The following is a 15,171-nucleotide window of genomic DNA, read 5'->3' as shown; positions in this document are numbered from 1 at the left end:
AGGGCCCGGCACGGTCGGTCCCGGCACGGGGGCCCCAGAGGACGGGACGGGGTGGACGGGGAGCCCGGCTGGTTCCCGGGACGGTCGTGGCGAGCCGCTGTGTCCGGTGGTAACGCAGGCCGGGTGGTGTGCGGCCCGGTGGCGGCGCGTCCTTCCTCCCTGCTCCCGGCAGAGGTAGCGGCTGGAGCGAGGCTGCCGGCAGCTTGCGCTGTTTTTAATATAAGGTGACATACGTACGTGTGAAGCACAGACAACTACAAAAAAACCCCAGCCATATCCTGCGGTTTAAGACATTAACTTCTTATTCTCTTATAACTCTGTGCATATAGGTGCATAAATACTTTTCTGCAGCTGGTATAGAAGTTTTAAAACTCGTCAGCAAACACTCGAACTGATAAAAACTGGGTGCTGTTTTCTCTTTTGACACAGCACCATGCTTCGACTGCCTGCTGTCCGCAGGACCTTGGCTGGGGTCGCCCAGTCCTCCAAAGTGTGTGGTAAGCGCCTCTAGCTTATGGGTTATGCCTGTGTGATAAAATTGGTGTATGTGTAACTGACTTATGGATGGGTGTGTGCGTGTACTTCATTTGTGTCTCTAGAATTCTGTGTTGTGCTGTTCATAGAACTGGAATTGTATCAGTACTGTGTAACTGTGAGATAAGGAGCCTGGGGTCTGATGGTTTGCATCTAGCAGTAACTGAAAGGGGTTTGTTTTCTGTTTCTGTATCTTCCAGGTCGTACAACTGCAACAGCAGCCAGCAACCAAATAGAGGTGTTTGTGGATGGTCATCCTGTGTTGGTGAACCCAGGAACTACAGTGCTTCAGGTGCGGGGAGCAGCCTCCTGAATTTTTCTTGGACTCCCCATCTCACTTCCTGGCAGCATTTTCTATGTAGCAATAAAACCCCCTTTGCATTGTTTCTTGCAATTCTTACGGGTGTTTTCACTGACTGTGATACAATTTCACATGGCAGAAATCATTTGGAAAGTTCATTGTTTGAAAAAGAAGCATCTGCTGTGATTGCTCAAAAGATGATGCATGTGGCTTGAATCCTAGCTGCAAAAATTTATGCAATGCAATAACAGACTTTGATAAATTCTGATTGGAATTCTTGCTCTGAACTCTAATTGACCTGGTAGTCTTTCAGAACCTGCTAATTTTGTATCTTATTAAAGTGGTGTGTCAGGTTTTTAGTTCTTATAGTTCAGTTCTTCTTTTTAGTTCTTATAATTCAGAATGTTTATCCTCTTGCTGCTTTTAGTCTTCTTGGTGTGGGAAGACATGGAACCTGGATTTCCCAGCCTGTACTCAGCATTGTTGCTTTTCAGGCCAAAATTTCAAGTAGATCTTTTTCTAGTATAACATCTTTTTAAGAAGCCATTAAATGGGGATGTGGTATAGTGAGTTAGAACATAGTGTTTATTTCAAAATATGTCCCTTGCTCTTTGGATACAAGTTACTAATTTATTTAGGCATTAGAATGTCCCTGGCAGGAGTCTAATGTAATATTTTCTTAAGTACTATTTTTTATTAGCTTTTTAGTTTTGCTTACATGTGATATTTTTTTGTAGAATTTATCAGAAAAATTAGGTCTTGTTAGCTCTTTTTTATTGAATTTGGTGGTGTGCTTTCTGGCAGGCATAGCTAGTGCTATAGCATAGATCCCCTCCATCAGCCATGGGGATTTTATGCAGGAAAGGCTGTTTTCTTCTGTTCTCTGGAAATCTGTCTTATTTGTCCTCCTGTCTCTTCTTCAGACATATCATGGCAGAATGTTTCTGAGTTGGGGTTCTGCTGATGTTGAAGATAGACTATGCCCCAGTACCTTTATAGAGAGTATCTGTGTAACAACATTACCAGAATTACCAGAAGTCATTACGCCCATTGTTGTTTCCTTTATATTTTTCAAATTTTCCTCTTTGATGAACTTTTCTTTAAATAGTGCATGCTCTCTTTAAAGTTATTTTTATTGCTAGTGTCCTATTAGAGAGAATTATTTCTATTTTTGGAGGAAAGTATGAAGGAGAGATCAATTCTCATTTCTTCAATCAGTTACAAATTTTGAAAAAAAAATATTTGTAATTGATAGCCTGACATGTTTCTGCTTGATCACTGTTTTTTATTTATGGTCACTTATTAAGATGAAAGGTTGAATGCACTATATTGCTGAGCACTAACGGTTTTATTCTTTGAAAAACTGAATGTTTCATGAGGTGGAACTGAAAGGTCTAATTAAATTTAATTTTCCTTTGTTTCTTCTATTCTTTATAGGCCTGTGAAAAGGCTGGAATCCAGATACCTCGGTTTTGTTACCATGATCGTCTCTCTGTTGCTGGAAACTGTAGGATGTGTCTTGTGGAAATAGAGAAAGCTCCCAAGGTATTGTTTATGTTTCATAGGAATTACAATTTTCTGCTGTGCTTAGGGCCTAGTTTAAATCTTGTAAATAATTGTTTGCACTATCATCAGCACACAAATTGTTGTAATTCAGCTGCTCAAAGCAGATTTTTCCCTTCATCCCCCTGGACTGCAATGATTGCCTATGAATCAAAGTCAGTTCTCAGGCTGTTATGGATTATCTTGCTTCTGGATGTGAACATTTGGTATCTGTCCATTTTCAGTCAGATATATTTTTATTTTATATAATTCAGGCTTCAACCACATGTTTTCAGCTGCTATTACACAAATAGTAAACTTCAGATACTGTATTAATTCAGCAGGAGGATTAGTGTCTGCAGGTTTGTTCTAGCTAAATAGATATTGCAGTTAGTTATTAGTTTATATTTTAATGCATTAGGTACTGTTGATGTCTGATGTAAAATAGTAATTTACTTCAGGGTCATGACAATCCCAGGCACAGATCCAGGCTGGGCAGAGAATGGACTGAGAGCAGCCCTGAGGAGAAGGACTTGGGGGTGTTGGTGGATGAGAAGCTCAACATGAGCCAGCAACATGCGCTGGCAGCCCAGAAAGCCAGCAGCCTCCTGGGCTGCATCAAAAGAAACGTGGCCAGCAGGTTGAGGGAAGTGATTCTACCCCTCTGCTCCACTCTTGTGAGACCCTACCTGGAGTACTGTGTCCAGCTCTGGAGCCCCCAACATAATAAAATGCACCTGTTGGAACAGGTCCAGAGGAGGGCCACAAAGATGATCAGAGGGCTGGAGCATCTCTCCTATGAAGACGGGCTGAGAGAGTTGGGGTTGTTCAGCCTGGAGAAGAGAAGGCTCCGGGGAGACCTTGTAGCAGCTTCCAGTACATAAAGGGGGCCTACAGGAGAGATGGGGAGGGACTCGTTTATCAGGGAGTGTAGCGATAGGATGAGGGGTAATGGTTTTGAACTGAAAGAGGGGAGATTTAGATTAGATATTAGGAAGAAATTCTTTACTGTGAGGGTGGTGAGACACTGGAACAGGTTGCCCAGAGAAGTTGTGGATGCCCCATCCCTGGAGGTGTTCAAAACCAGGTTGAATGGGGCTTTGAGCAACCTGGTGTAGTGAGAGGTGTTCCTGCTCATGGCAGGGGGGGTGGAACAAGATGATCTTTAAGATCACTTCCAACACTTAACTATTCTATGATTCTATGGTGGTTTAGCTCGTGATGTAATTGAAAAGTAGGAGGGATTAGTTTTCTGAGCAGGAGTTTTTGTTAATCTTGCAGTAATCTTGTGAAAGGTCTTATTCCAGGACTCTTTGTACAAGTTTTGTCCGAATAAATGTCTAGTAAACAATGCATACTCTGAGCTTCAGTTCTAGAGGTTTTCTATATCTCGGCTGAATCTCTTTGATTTGTTTTATATCTGTTGCAACTGACTTTGTTCTTGCTATTAACTACTTGAATTGGAACTGGGAAGCATAAAGTTTTCAGCTTTAAACAGAAATAAATCACAACTAAATAACCTTATTATAGATCAGATTATTAATAAATATGGCTTCTACTGATTTTATTGGTTAGATTTTCTTCTTTTTTTGCCTTGCAGATATCTTCTTGTTTCTACAACATGTTAAATTAATAACAGATGTGTATGTAAGAATTTGGGGAGGGAGGAGGTTGGCATTTGTGCCCATGTTGAGAAGAAATACATTGTGCTCATGCTTGCTTTTTATGCTTTTTATGATGTTTGCAGCCAGTTGCTGCATGTGCCATGCCAGTTATGAAGGGCTGGAACATACTGACAAACTCTGAGAAGTCCAGGAAAGCAAGGTACCTTTTTTTCAGCCTCTTGGACCTGATTAGTTGTACTGTCTGCTAAATGATGTAAAGTTGATACTAACACTAATTCCTGAACCCGCAGAGAGGGTGTAATGGAGTTCCTGCTGGCAAATCACCCGTTGGACTGTCCTATCTGTGATCAAGGTGGAGAATGTGATCTACAGGTACAGCATCCAATTAAATTGTGTAGACTTGCGCATTAATACTCTTAAGTGACATTGTGCTTTCCAGCAGCCTGGATACGTCTGTTTTTTGTTGTCTGTTCTAGGATCAATCGATGATGTTTGGCAGTGATAGGAGTAGATTTAGAGAGGGAAAACGTGCTGTGGAGGACAAGAACATTGGCCCATTAGTCAAAACAATCATGACTCGGTGTATACAGTGCACTCGATGTATCAGGTAATGTCCTTTATTTTTCACTGGAGAGAGTACTGAGCAGGCATATTTATATCAGTTTGTTAATTGTTAAAGAAACACTATGAGAGGCAGTCAATTCTTCTTATTTCTTTTCTGACTGTGCTTAAGAATTTTATTTCTGCTAGGGACTGATAGCTGGTTTCCTAGAACTACCGGACAGCCATCGTGCAGGAAATAGAGAGAGTTGGCCAAAACGTGAAAGTCAAATCAGAATTCTACAGGGCAGAACTGGTTCCATAGTGTTAGTGCCAGAATGGATTTAGAAACATTAAGAGACTTCCTCAGCCACAGTTGCAAGATTTATTCTTGACAGCTTCTTGTAGCTATAGCTATATTTACGCTGTTCTGTAGTCCTGAGATTTAGTACCAGCAAACTTGAGCCAGATGGACAAGAATACAATGTACCTGCCTAATTCTAGAAAGAGCTTGTTAGTTAGGACTAATCTAGGACTCAGACTGTGAAATTCAATGAGCACTGAACTGCTCTGTTTTTTGATTTAACTCCATCTAGTTTTTGTAGCCCCATCTGACTGAAATTCTGCAGATGTATAGTCCTGCATGTGATGGCACTGACTAATGCATCTAAACAATTGTTTTCTTCTTTCAGGTGTATGAACTAAGGCTAATGTTTTATCTTAAGAAAATGAGATAAGATTAAAAAATGTGCTATGTTGCTGTTGTACCTTCCAGATCTATTTTTCATTCTTTTTGCATCTACCAGGTTTGCTAGTGAGGTTGCAGGGGTAGATGACTTGGGAACAACCGGAAGAGGAAATGATATGCAAGTTGGTACTTATGTTGAAAAAATGTTCATGTCTGAGTTATCAGGAAATATTATTGATATCTGTCCAGTTGGTGCTCTTACCTCCAAGCCATATGCCTTTACTGCACGCCCATGGGAGACAAGGTGTGTATCTTAACTTCATACTGAAGATGCAGCTTTCTCCATTTCTGTCACACACTTTGTCTTAGAATATGTCCATCTATGATACCAAGGGTTTTCTCTGATTTTTTTATTTTCTGCATTTTTGTTGTAGACTTTTCCATAGACTGAATCTAACACAAATTCTGTTATTTACTCACAGCTCATTCAAGAGAAGGAACAATGTTTTAGTCTGTGGACTATTCTTCCCTTATTTTTCTCTAAAATAAGGAATTTTCTCTTATGCTGACTGCTCAGTAAAAAACACATAAGAAGGAAAATTGTAATTGAGTAATTGTTGAGGATATTATTTAAAATATCTTGGGAAACTAAGCTCTTGTATGTATGTCTAAAGATAAACATACAACACTTAATTTTTGTTGTTGTTTTGTTTGTTATGCAGTCTATTGCTTCTTGTATATAGAAAACTGCAAATGGTTTATTCGTTCTTCTAAACAGGAAGGTAGAGTCAATTGATGTTCTTGATGCAGTTGGAAGCAACATCGTAGTGAGCACGAGAACTGGAGAAGTGATGAGAATTTTGCCAAGGTTGCATGAAGATATAAACGAGGAATGGATATCTGACAAAACAAGGTGTGTGGGAAGTGTTTGTACCCACCTGAGTGTTTCTGCATGCATTAAAGGCATGCTTTGCAGAACCAGAAATGTGGACAATAGCACTGACTTCTGGATTCTGCTGTTAGTATTGTAAAGCTATAGTGAAGAATAATTGGTAAAACATGTTTTTAATACTATAATTGGAGGTACTGAGTTTTCGAATATTTTCATTTTTGTAGCTTTTTTTTACAGTAACTCGAATATTTTCATTTTTGTAGCTTTTTTTTTACAGTAACTTTTTTATTTATATCATATTTTTCTGCTTGTTTTTTGAGAAGAAAAAAACTTTCAGGGGAAATATTTCTTGTGTTTCTTCTTTTCTAATCATTGCAAGCTGTTAGAAAACCCAGTCTTAAAAAATATTTAATATACACAATTTCCTTTGCTCTTTAGTAATATTAGTGTTGTTCACTTAGGTTTGCTTATGATGGTCTGAAGCGTCAGAGACTTACTCAGCCAATGATCAAAAATGAGAAAGGACTATTTGTTTATGCCTCATGGGAGGATGTGCTAACTCGTGTTGCTGGAGTGGTAAGAACAATTTTCAATATCTGTAATGTAAAATTAATTTCTAAAGTTGGACATGTTACAATGATTAATATCAAAACAGTAATATCGCAAAGAGCTTTTTATGGTTAAAGGGGAGCATTTGACTTCTAATCCATTGTATTTCCACTTAAATTTCTTCTTTTGAATATTATTTTCTGTTTCATGGATTAGACCATCTGAAGAACTTTGTCTTATCATGAGGTATTTGGGAGAGAAATTACTTTTATTTAAATAGGAAACTAAACTGTTCCTTCAGAAATTTAGGAAGAAGCAGCTTTCCTGAATTACTCTGATCTATCTGAAGTCTTGCTTAAATTTATTTAAACTGTGCTATCACCACTTTTGCTGTCAAAACCATTAATTCTGTATTACTTAGACCTGAATTGTACTTGCCTCAGTGCTTCCTCTGTGTGGTGATTGATTCTGCTGCTCCGGTGAAGTGCTGCATGACTGCTCTGGATTTTGATTAAAAATTTTACGTGGGATGAAGTAGAATTGAGTAACTGTAATTCAGCTTTCCTCAAGGATGTTTTTGTCCATGGTACGGTAGCAGGGTTTGTTACAAAACCTCTTTCATCTCAGATAATGCCTTTGAGTTGAGTTTACTACCTGTCCTTGTGTTGTGGAAGTTTGTATTCTGTCTGCACTGTAGGCTCATTAAAACATGAGCATTCACCAGTCTTCCTCTGCTCACCACACCAAATGAGAATTAGTCACATCTCAGCGGTAACTCAAGTAGGAGAGACTTGTGCAGAATGCAGAGAGCCCCTCTTTGCTTATCATGGCTTCTGAAGGAGCTGGAGCTGCTGCCTTGCAGAAATCAGACACCACTGATCAGTTTGTGCTACTCCACAACACACATCCTCATGTAACAAACACTTAACCGGGGCCAAGTGGCGTTTTATTTCAGTGGTTTCTTTGCTTATGTTTATACTTTCTCCAGCTACAAGCTGTCAACGGTAAGGAAGTAGCAGCAATTGTGGGAGGACTGGTGGATGCAGAAGCACTGATAGCTCTGAAGGACTTACTGAATAGAGTAAATTGTGATACGCTCTGCACTGAAGAGATCTTCCCTACTGCTGGAGCTGGGTAAGAGTTCAGGCAATTTTTTTTCTGTAATTAGTGTGTTAATAAACTTTCCAGCCTGCAAATCGTCTCATGGTAAGATTCTGAAATGACCAAGGATAGCAATTGCTGATGCACTAGCAGGTTTTGTCTGAATTTACAGTGTTCATTTATAGAGAATATTTATGGATTGTCAGTTGATACATAGTGTTTACTACAGCACAGTTTACAGAACGTAGAGGCTGCTGCAGTTTAACAGTAGGCTACTGAAAGCCAGTTACACTCTGCTATAAGTTGGATAATTTAGTCTATTTCTAGGTGTTGTGAAAACTATAGTACAATTATGATTTTGTAAATTGTGTAGCAGCAGATGAAGTTTGTGAAGCCTTGCAATAACTGTAAACGCAAACAATACCCATGTTGTAATTCCTTTAATATTTCGGTGTTTCTGATACTCACGAAAGAGAGAAGTTCTTACTTTTTCTTTGGGTTAGTAATTCAGATTGACAAATCTCTTCTTTCCTTTTCTTCTCCTGAGATGAAAAAATATTTTGAGCATGGAGAATCTTTACCATATCTTCATTCCTTCCCTTTACTGAATTCTCATCCCCTTTCTTTCTTACATCTTTTTGTTATAGCACAGATTTACGCTCTAACTACCTGCTCAATACCAAGATTGCCGGGGTGGAGGAGGCAGATGTCCTGCTTCTGATTGGCACCAATCCACGCTTTGAGGCACCGCTTTTTAATGCCAGAATTCGAAAGAGGTTGGTATTCCTTGGTGGTGGACAAGCGTGCAAATCCATCTGGATTTGATACAATGATCAGGTGGAGCCACATGCAGTAAGTTGACAGCATTCATCCAGGCAGACTCACTGGATTTAGTTCACTTTTTAGTAAAGGGAATGGTGATACATGTGTAGAAAAAGGGAGTCTCTTCTCCATGTAGTGTATAGCTACATATTGTTCATTCTCACTTTGACATTTTACGTAAGTTCATATGCTCAGACATTTATTCCTTTGTTACATTACACAGATACCTCAGATTCTTTGTCTTACAGAAGTTTGTTAAATCATGTTCCTTAAAGAATTATTTTCAGCATCAGTTTGCTGCTTTTTATATTGTTGTTGTAACAAATCAGACTTGCTCATTTTAGAAGCAGTCATTAGAGTTTAACATTTTTCATTGGCAAGTGTGGTTTTCCCAAGCTTTTGAACATAGCAATTTTAACAAGATATGTCAGCAGGAGAGAAATAAGGTTTATAAAAGCCCTATCCTTCCTAATACTGGGATCTTCCAAAATACATATTTTTAAACAATAGTGGCCTTAAAATCTGGAAAGGAAAAAATGCAATGAAATTTATGAACAATTCATAAATTTTTATGTCTGCTATGAGAAGCTGCAAAAAAGGAAAAATTTCTAACCAGCTTAATTTTTGTTTATGTAAGAAATAAGTGGATTTCTAAAACTGTGAGCACTGTCAAATTCAGAATTCTTTCCTCCTAAAAATGACTTTAACTCCAATTCTGAAATAACTAAGAGTTAAGTCAAACTAAATAAACTTAATAGTAGCTGTAGGTGGTTTTTTTTTAAATTTTGTTTGGTTTTGCCTAACTGGAAAAGATGGTTTAAAGTTGTGGTACCTCATTTTGTGCAAGCTGTTTTTTCCTACTGCATTGGCAAAAGTGTGAGGGGAGAAGGGAATTGAGTTAATGAACTTCTCGTGTAAGGTGTGTTGCTGCAGTGGTTCCAGAATGTATGCAGAGACATAGTCCTTCTAAAAAAACCTTTAAGCTTGCTTAACAGCCAGAATAATGCTATACTGCATGTTACCAAAACAATGAATGCTGATTAAATTCCTTAGAAAGAATTTGCATCTTATTTCAAGTTATTGCTAAAATTATAATTAATGGATTTGGTTGAGTAAAACTCTGTATTTCTGTGATTTTTATAAACTGTTTGCTATGTTTTCAGCTGGCTTCACAATGACTTGAAAGTGGCCCTTGTTGGCTCTCCTGTAAATTTGACCTACACGTATGATCATCTAGGAGAGTCCCCACAGACACTTCAGGACATTGCTTCTGGAAGACATGCATTCTGCAAGGTACACACAACTTCAGAGTGTGACTCTTAAATTTCAGATCTATTGAATAATAATCTGAATTCCCCACAGAGACAGAGTTGAAGAGAAGTACCATGTTGTCTATGGAGTTACTTGCTTTTAATCAAATGCAGAGATGAGGTAATGATTAGTGTGCACCAAGTATGTGTGAACTGCTTAATGTGTTCAGGTGTGTAAGACTTTGCAGTGCAGGAAACTCCTGGAATATTTCTTGGTATAGAATAGGCTGTTTCAGCTGCTTCTGTGTTCACCTAAGTGTCTGGTTATCAAGAGTGTAGCTCTGCATTGACAGGGTATCATACTGCTTATAGCAGTTTCTCTTGGCTTTGTCTCTACATGAAACAGTGACTATTTCAGAACTGTAGATTTACATGGAAGACTTATGTAGAAATTATGGGATTTATTACATTATCTGCACCAAGAATTGTCTTCAGAGCCTTGGAATGAATTTCTTGATTATTTGTTTGCACAGGTCCTCGACCAGGCCAAGAAGCCCATGGTGGTGGTAGGTAGCGCCGCGCTGCAGCGCGGTGACGGAGCGGCTATCCATGCTGCCGTGTCCACCATCGCACAAAATGCCAGGACTAAGAGCGGTGTTGGTTCTGATTGGAAAGTCATGAACATCCTCCACAGGTTTGATTTAAATTTCCTTTTAATAGACGGGCTTCTCTTGGGGCAGTCCTTCCCTTCTCTCTTTCTAAAACTCCATCTGTTTAATTGACAACCTCTGTAAAGCAAAGATTACTTCAGGAAATGTACTGGTGCTCAGATTCAGAGACTCGAGAAAGTCACAGAATCACAGAATTGTCAGAGTTGGAAGGGACCTCTAGAGGTCATCTAGTCCAACTCCCCTGCCAAAGCAGGGTTGCCCAGAGCACATCACTCAGGACTGCATCCAGGCGGTTCTTGAAGATCTCCAAAGAAGGGGACTCCACGACCTCCCTGGGCAGCCTGTTCCAGGGCTCTGTCACCCTCACCGTAAAGAAGTGTTTCCTCATATTTGAATGGAACTTCCTATAGCAAGAGCAGGGCTTGGCTTCTCTGTAGGGAACTTAAATAGAAAATCCTGGTGTTGAAACTGAAACATTTAATACCAAAACACTTATGAGTTAAAGAACACTCATGATACCTTTTTTTACATGTGGTTTGGCAGTCTTTCGTATTATAGACTTTCACGCTTTTGGTGCACCCTCCTCTCTACCTTAAGTGTAAAAAGCAACTTAACTTATTGGAACCTATACGTCTGACTATGTCAGACAAGCATGAGTGACATTGGAAGATCTGTACTTTACAGAGAGAATCTTTTTATTTTAAAAATAATTCTAATTCTGGCACATGATTATGCAGGATTATGCAAAACTGTTTCTTTGGAAAAGAAAAAAACTGACAGAAAATGAGAAAGATTATTTAATTCTTCTAAAAGTATTTTTATGTGTGAATAAATGAATAGTGATGAAGTAGTGGTCTTACATCTTAGACGCTTCAGGGTAGCTGATGGTCCAGTACCCGGTCTTTCATCTTTCACATGAGTGCTCTAAATTAAAGGCCTGTTGAGTTCAGTTCATAGCCGAAATATGAACCTTGATGTTCCAGATAAGTGAGCTGCCTGCCACCAGGCCCTGGCCTGGAATGTCTGGCTTTATTTTGCTATCCCATCTTAAATAGGTGAGATTCCCCATGAAAACTTCAAATGGCATCAGTTGGTCCAAATGCAAAACCAATCTGATATTCTGTCAAATACTCTGTCAAAAATTTCAGTTGCCTTTATGCTTCATTTTTGTCCTGTTAAGAGACCTCTTACATCTCTTTGAAATATTTAGTCAAAAAAAAAAAAGGTCTATTCTGATGGGAGAGGGAGAATTCTGAAATAACTCAAAGTCATAATGTGTTTGTTCCTACAGGGTTGCAAGCCAGGTAGCTGCGTTGGATCTGGGTTTCAAACCAGGAGTGGAGGCAATTAGGAAAAATCCTCCCAAAGTATTGTATCTCTTGGGAGCAGATTCGGGTTGTGTAACACGTCAGGATTTGCCAAAGGACTGTTTTATCATCTATCAAGGTAACTAGTGGATGTGAATTAAGCAGTGTTATTATCTAATGGCTGGAGAGAAAGACTAAACAGTGGCGTATTCTTACAAACATATCTGACCCTTGATAATTTCTAGCCTTTATTTTCTGCCAAGAAATGGTTGTTCCAACACATAACTGAGATACTGGTTACCTATTTCTTAGGTAAAATTGAGAATCAATGAGTAATAAGGGAATATAAACCAGTTAGGTCTTCTGGAGCATAGCTTCAAACCTGGCAGGCAAAATGCCATTGGTTCCCAGCTGTTCTGTCATACCGAAATATATAATACCATCTTATATTCATTCAGTAAGCATCTTAGTTCCAGGAGCCCCCCAAAGCTGACTGACTATAGAGAATGAACTACCATTTACTACTGCTTGTAGTCCGTTCGTTCTCCCCAAAGTATTAGGCAAGTAAGATCTCAGAGCAGTCAGCCTAATAGGCTTTATAGTGCTGCTTAAGCAAACCTCAGAAACTCTCTCTTTTTTTTCCTTTTTTTTTTTCCTGGGAATACAGAAATTCTGTATTCTGTTAGTAAAGCTTTTCTTTTTATTTTGACTTATGTTTTATATGGTTGTCTACTGTTTCCTCTTCCCACGTATTTAGGACATCATGGGGATGTGGGAGCTCCCATGGCTGATGTTATTCTCCCAGGAGCAGCATATACAGAGAAGGCAGCCACATATGTGAATACTGAGGGTAGGGCCCAGCAGACAAGAGTGGCAGTAACTCCTCCTGGGATGGCAAGGGAAGACTGGAAAATTATTAGAGCTGTCTCTGAGGTACTGGTGCTGCTATAAATTGCTTCTAATAAAAGTACACCGAGAGGTTAAGTTCCTTGTATATTGAAAAGTGTTTCCAAAAAAGAGGTACATTTTCAGGGAAATACGTGACTAGTCTTAAGAAGTAATGTTTTGTATTGAATCCTTTGTTAGTTCTGTAAGTTAAATCATATTGTTTCCCTTTTGAGGATGGCACTAATATTATAGCTGCTGTATGCTATTGGAATGCGTAACGGGTGAAACTGCAAGTTAGGCAGGTCTTCATGAAGTGCTTTAGAGGAAACTGATAGGAGGATGCAGTTTCCTGCTTTTTAGAAAAAGAACAATATGAACTCTGAGGACAGCATCTGATATCATCAGATAAGATGAAATACGTGCTTGCTAGTCACTGGGAACAAGATGCATTGATAATTGTATCAACTTTTAATCACATTTGGTGGTAAGCTAGGGAAAGTACAAGTGATATGTGTATGGAAGGAGAAAAGTAGAGAAAAGTACTTCTTGTCTTTTATCGCTCTGTATATTAAACAGGACAGCCTAGTTTTTTTAACATGGGGAAGCCTTTACTGTAGGCATCTGAAGTCCAACAGAATATTGTGACTTTGCTTCAGTTTGTACATTATAACTGCCTGTGTTTTCAGGAGTGTAGATTTTTCCTGATTTTACTTTAGGTATGTTAATGGATTGGCAATCTAAACCACTATGTATGAAATCTGTAGACTTGATGGCATTTCTTTCTGTGAATCTCTTAGTTGGCTGGTATGACCTTGCCTTATGAGAACCTTGATCAAATACGGAAGCGTTTGGAAGAAGTATCCCCTAATCTGGTTCGGTATGACGATGTGGAAGAGGCTAACTACTTCACCCAGGCAAATGAATTGTCAAAGGTAACCACAACTAAAGCATCTGGGCATGACTTAGTGCTCTTACAAAGCATGATGCTTTTTAAAGAAATGGTCCTTCTTCATGTGTAGTGCTACAAGCATTCTTTGACTTGCACTGAACATAGAATTCACTAAACAAATGCTTTGGTAATGAGTTCCTGTCATAAAGCTGACTTTCTTTATTTTTCCCTTTCCTGCCACAGTTAGTGAAGCAACAGCTTCTTGCTGATCCTCTTGTTCCACCTCAGCTCACAATAAAGGACTTTTATATGACAGGTATGTATAGTATGGCCTTTCCATTCTGAAACCAGCAATACATTTTACTTAGCTTTACAGTAAGATTATTATGAGGCATTTAAAGCTTTCCACTAAGATATATAGGATTTAAGTCTTTTCAAGAAACAAAATCTTCCAGTAAAGTGATTTGGAATTTGCATAAAGCACAGACTATCTGACTACATTTTCAACTAAGCATTTTAATTTATCCTCTGTCTATGCAGTCTTGTAGTAAATCTCTTTTATATTGTATCTGTGTATGATCTTGAAAACAAACAGTTGTAACACACTAACATGTGTTTGGATTTATTTTTTTTTCAGATTCAATCAGTAGAGCATCCCAGACAATGGCCAAGTGTGTGAAAGCTGTTGTTGAAGGTGCTCATGCAGTAGAAGAACCATCCATCTGCTAGAGACTAATCAGACTGCTACCACTTCCATCCAAGTATTTGTTGCAGTTAACTGCTGTGACTAATACTTTTTTTCAAAATCCATTTGCTAGGTCCTTGTATTTTTGTTTTCTTCATTCACATTTTCATCAGCTCAAATAGTCCCATATTACTATAGGACTGTTGTGTCTGACAGAACGTGCAGCACTCAACTTACTGTACCCAGAGGCAGAGTACATGATGATTGTATACAAATAAATTATAATACCAAACAGGTCATTGCCTGTGTAACTCATATGGCTCACACTTCTTGCATGAAAAGAACTCAGTAAGACACTCAGTATTAAGTCTTGATTTGCTAGAACAAGTCTACGTGGCAAAAATACTAGTTGTAACCTTCTTCCAGAGTATCTATGTATCTTAATATTAAGAACTGGTAAGAGTGTGAACATGCTATTTTTGTGGTGCACTTTCAGAGCAAGTTCTCCCTCTTTTGAGTCAAACGTACCTGGTTTATGTCAGTGTTCAGACCTGCCACTGCTCTGGGTATTTGTGTGTTTCTCCATTTCGTTTCAGTTGGGAAAGTACTCGCGGGAAATAAAAATAATTTTGATGTTGTGAAAAAGAAAAGCAGTTTTCACACACCACTTAAAATATTGAGCAAAAAGATAAAGGCCTTTAGCTGGACCAGTTCAAATACAGAAGAGATCTCAGAATAGTTTCTCTGTGTGCTGATCTCAGTATAGCAAAGTAGGGGAAGGGATTGTGTGTGCTGGTTTTCGGTTGGGTTTTTATTTTAAGCTTTAGATTCAGAATAGCGACTCCTCTATTATGTTGGTTAATGTAAGTTTGGAAAAAGTACAGCTT

The 15,171-nt window shown here is 38.8% G+C and overlaps 1 protein-coding gene across 2 annotated transcripts in view; it reads left to right on the top strand.

Moving 5' to 3' along the window:
* NDUFS1 (NADH:ubiquinone oxidoreductase core subunit S1) overlaps window positions 1-14,758 on the top strand; it is a 15,089-nt gene extending 331 nt beyond the window's left edge. The window contains exons 2-19 of one of the 2 annotated variants that reach the window (XM_014954326.1): window positions 330-497; window positions 735-826; window positions 2,273-2,380; window positions 4,125-4,201; window positions 4,293-4,374; window positions 4,479-4,609; window positions 5,349-5,534; window positions 6,009-6,143; window positions 6,584-6,698; window positions 7,660-7,805; window positions 8,420-8,548; window positions 9,758-9,887; window positions 10,378-10,538; window positions 11,807-11,961; window positions 12,580-12,755; window positions 13,508-13,642; window positions 13,843-13,915; window positions 14,237-14,758. In XM_014954326.1, the coding sequence (XP_014809812.1) occupies window positions 434-497; window positions 735-826; window positions 2,273-2,380; window positions 4,125-4,201; window positions 4,293-4,374; window positions 4,479-4,609; window positions 5,349-5,534; window positions 6,009-6,143; window positions 6,584-6,698; window positions 7,660-7,805; window positions 8,420-8,548; window positions 9,758-9,887; window positions 10,378-10,538; window positions 11,807-11,961; window positions 12,580-12,755; window positions 13,508-13,642; window positions 13,843-13,915; window positions 14,237-14,328 (2,187 nt within the window). In that variant the 5' untranslated portion in view covers window positions 330-433 and the 3' untranslated portion in view covers window positions 14,329-14,758. The remainder of the gene's footprint in view (window positions 1-329; window positions 498-734; window positions 827-2,272; window positions 2,381-4,124; window positions 4,202-4,292; window positions 4,375-4,478; window positions 4,610-5,348; window positions 5,535-6,008; window positions 6,144-6,583; window positions 6,699-7,659; window positions 7,806-8,419; window positions 8,549-9,757; window positions 9,888-10,377; window positions 10,539-11,806; window positions 11,962-12,579; window positions 12,756-13,507; window positions 13,643-13,842; window positions 13,916-14,236) is intronic. The other variant, XM_014954325.1, reaches the window with a different exon arrangement.
* Window positions 14,759-15,171: the final 413 nt, after the last annotated feature.

This window comes from Calidris pugnax, unplaced genomic scaffold (genome assembly GCF_001431845.1).
Source record: "Calidris pugnax isolate Ruff unplaced genomic scaffold, ASM143184v1 scaffold103, whole genome shotgun sequence".
NCBI lineage: Eukaryota > Metazoa > Chordata > Aves > Charadriiformes > Scolopacidae > Calidris > Calidris pugnax.
Note: the sequence above shows the minus strand (reverse complement) of the source record. Positions and strands in the feature narration are given on the sequence as shown.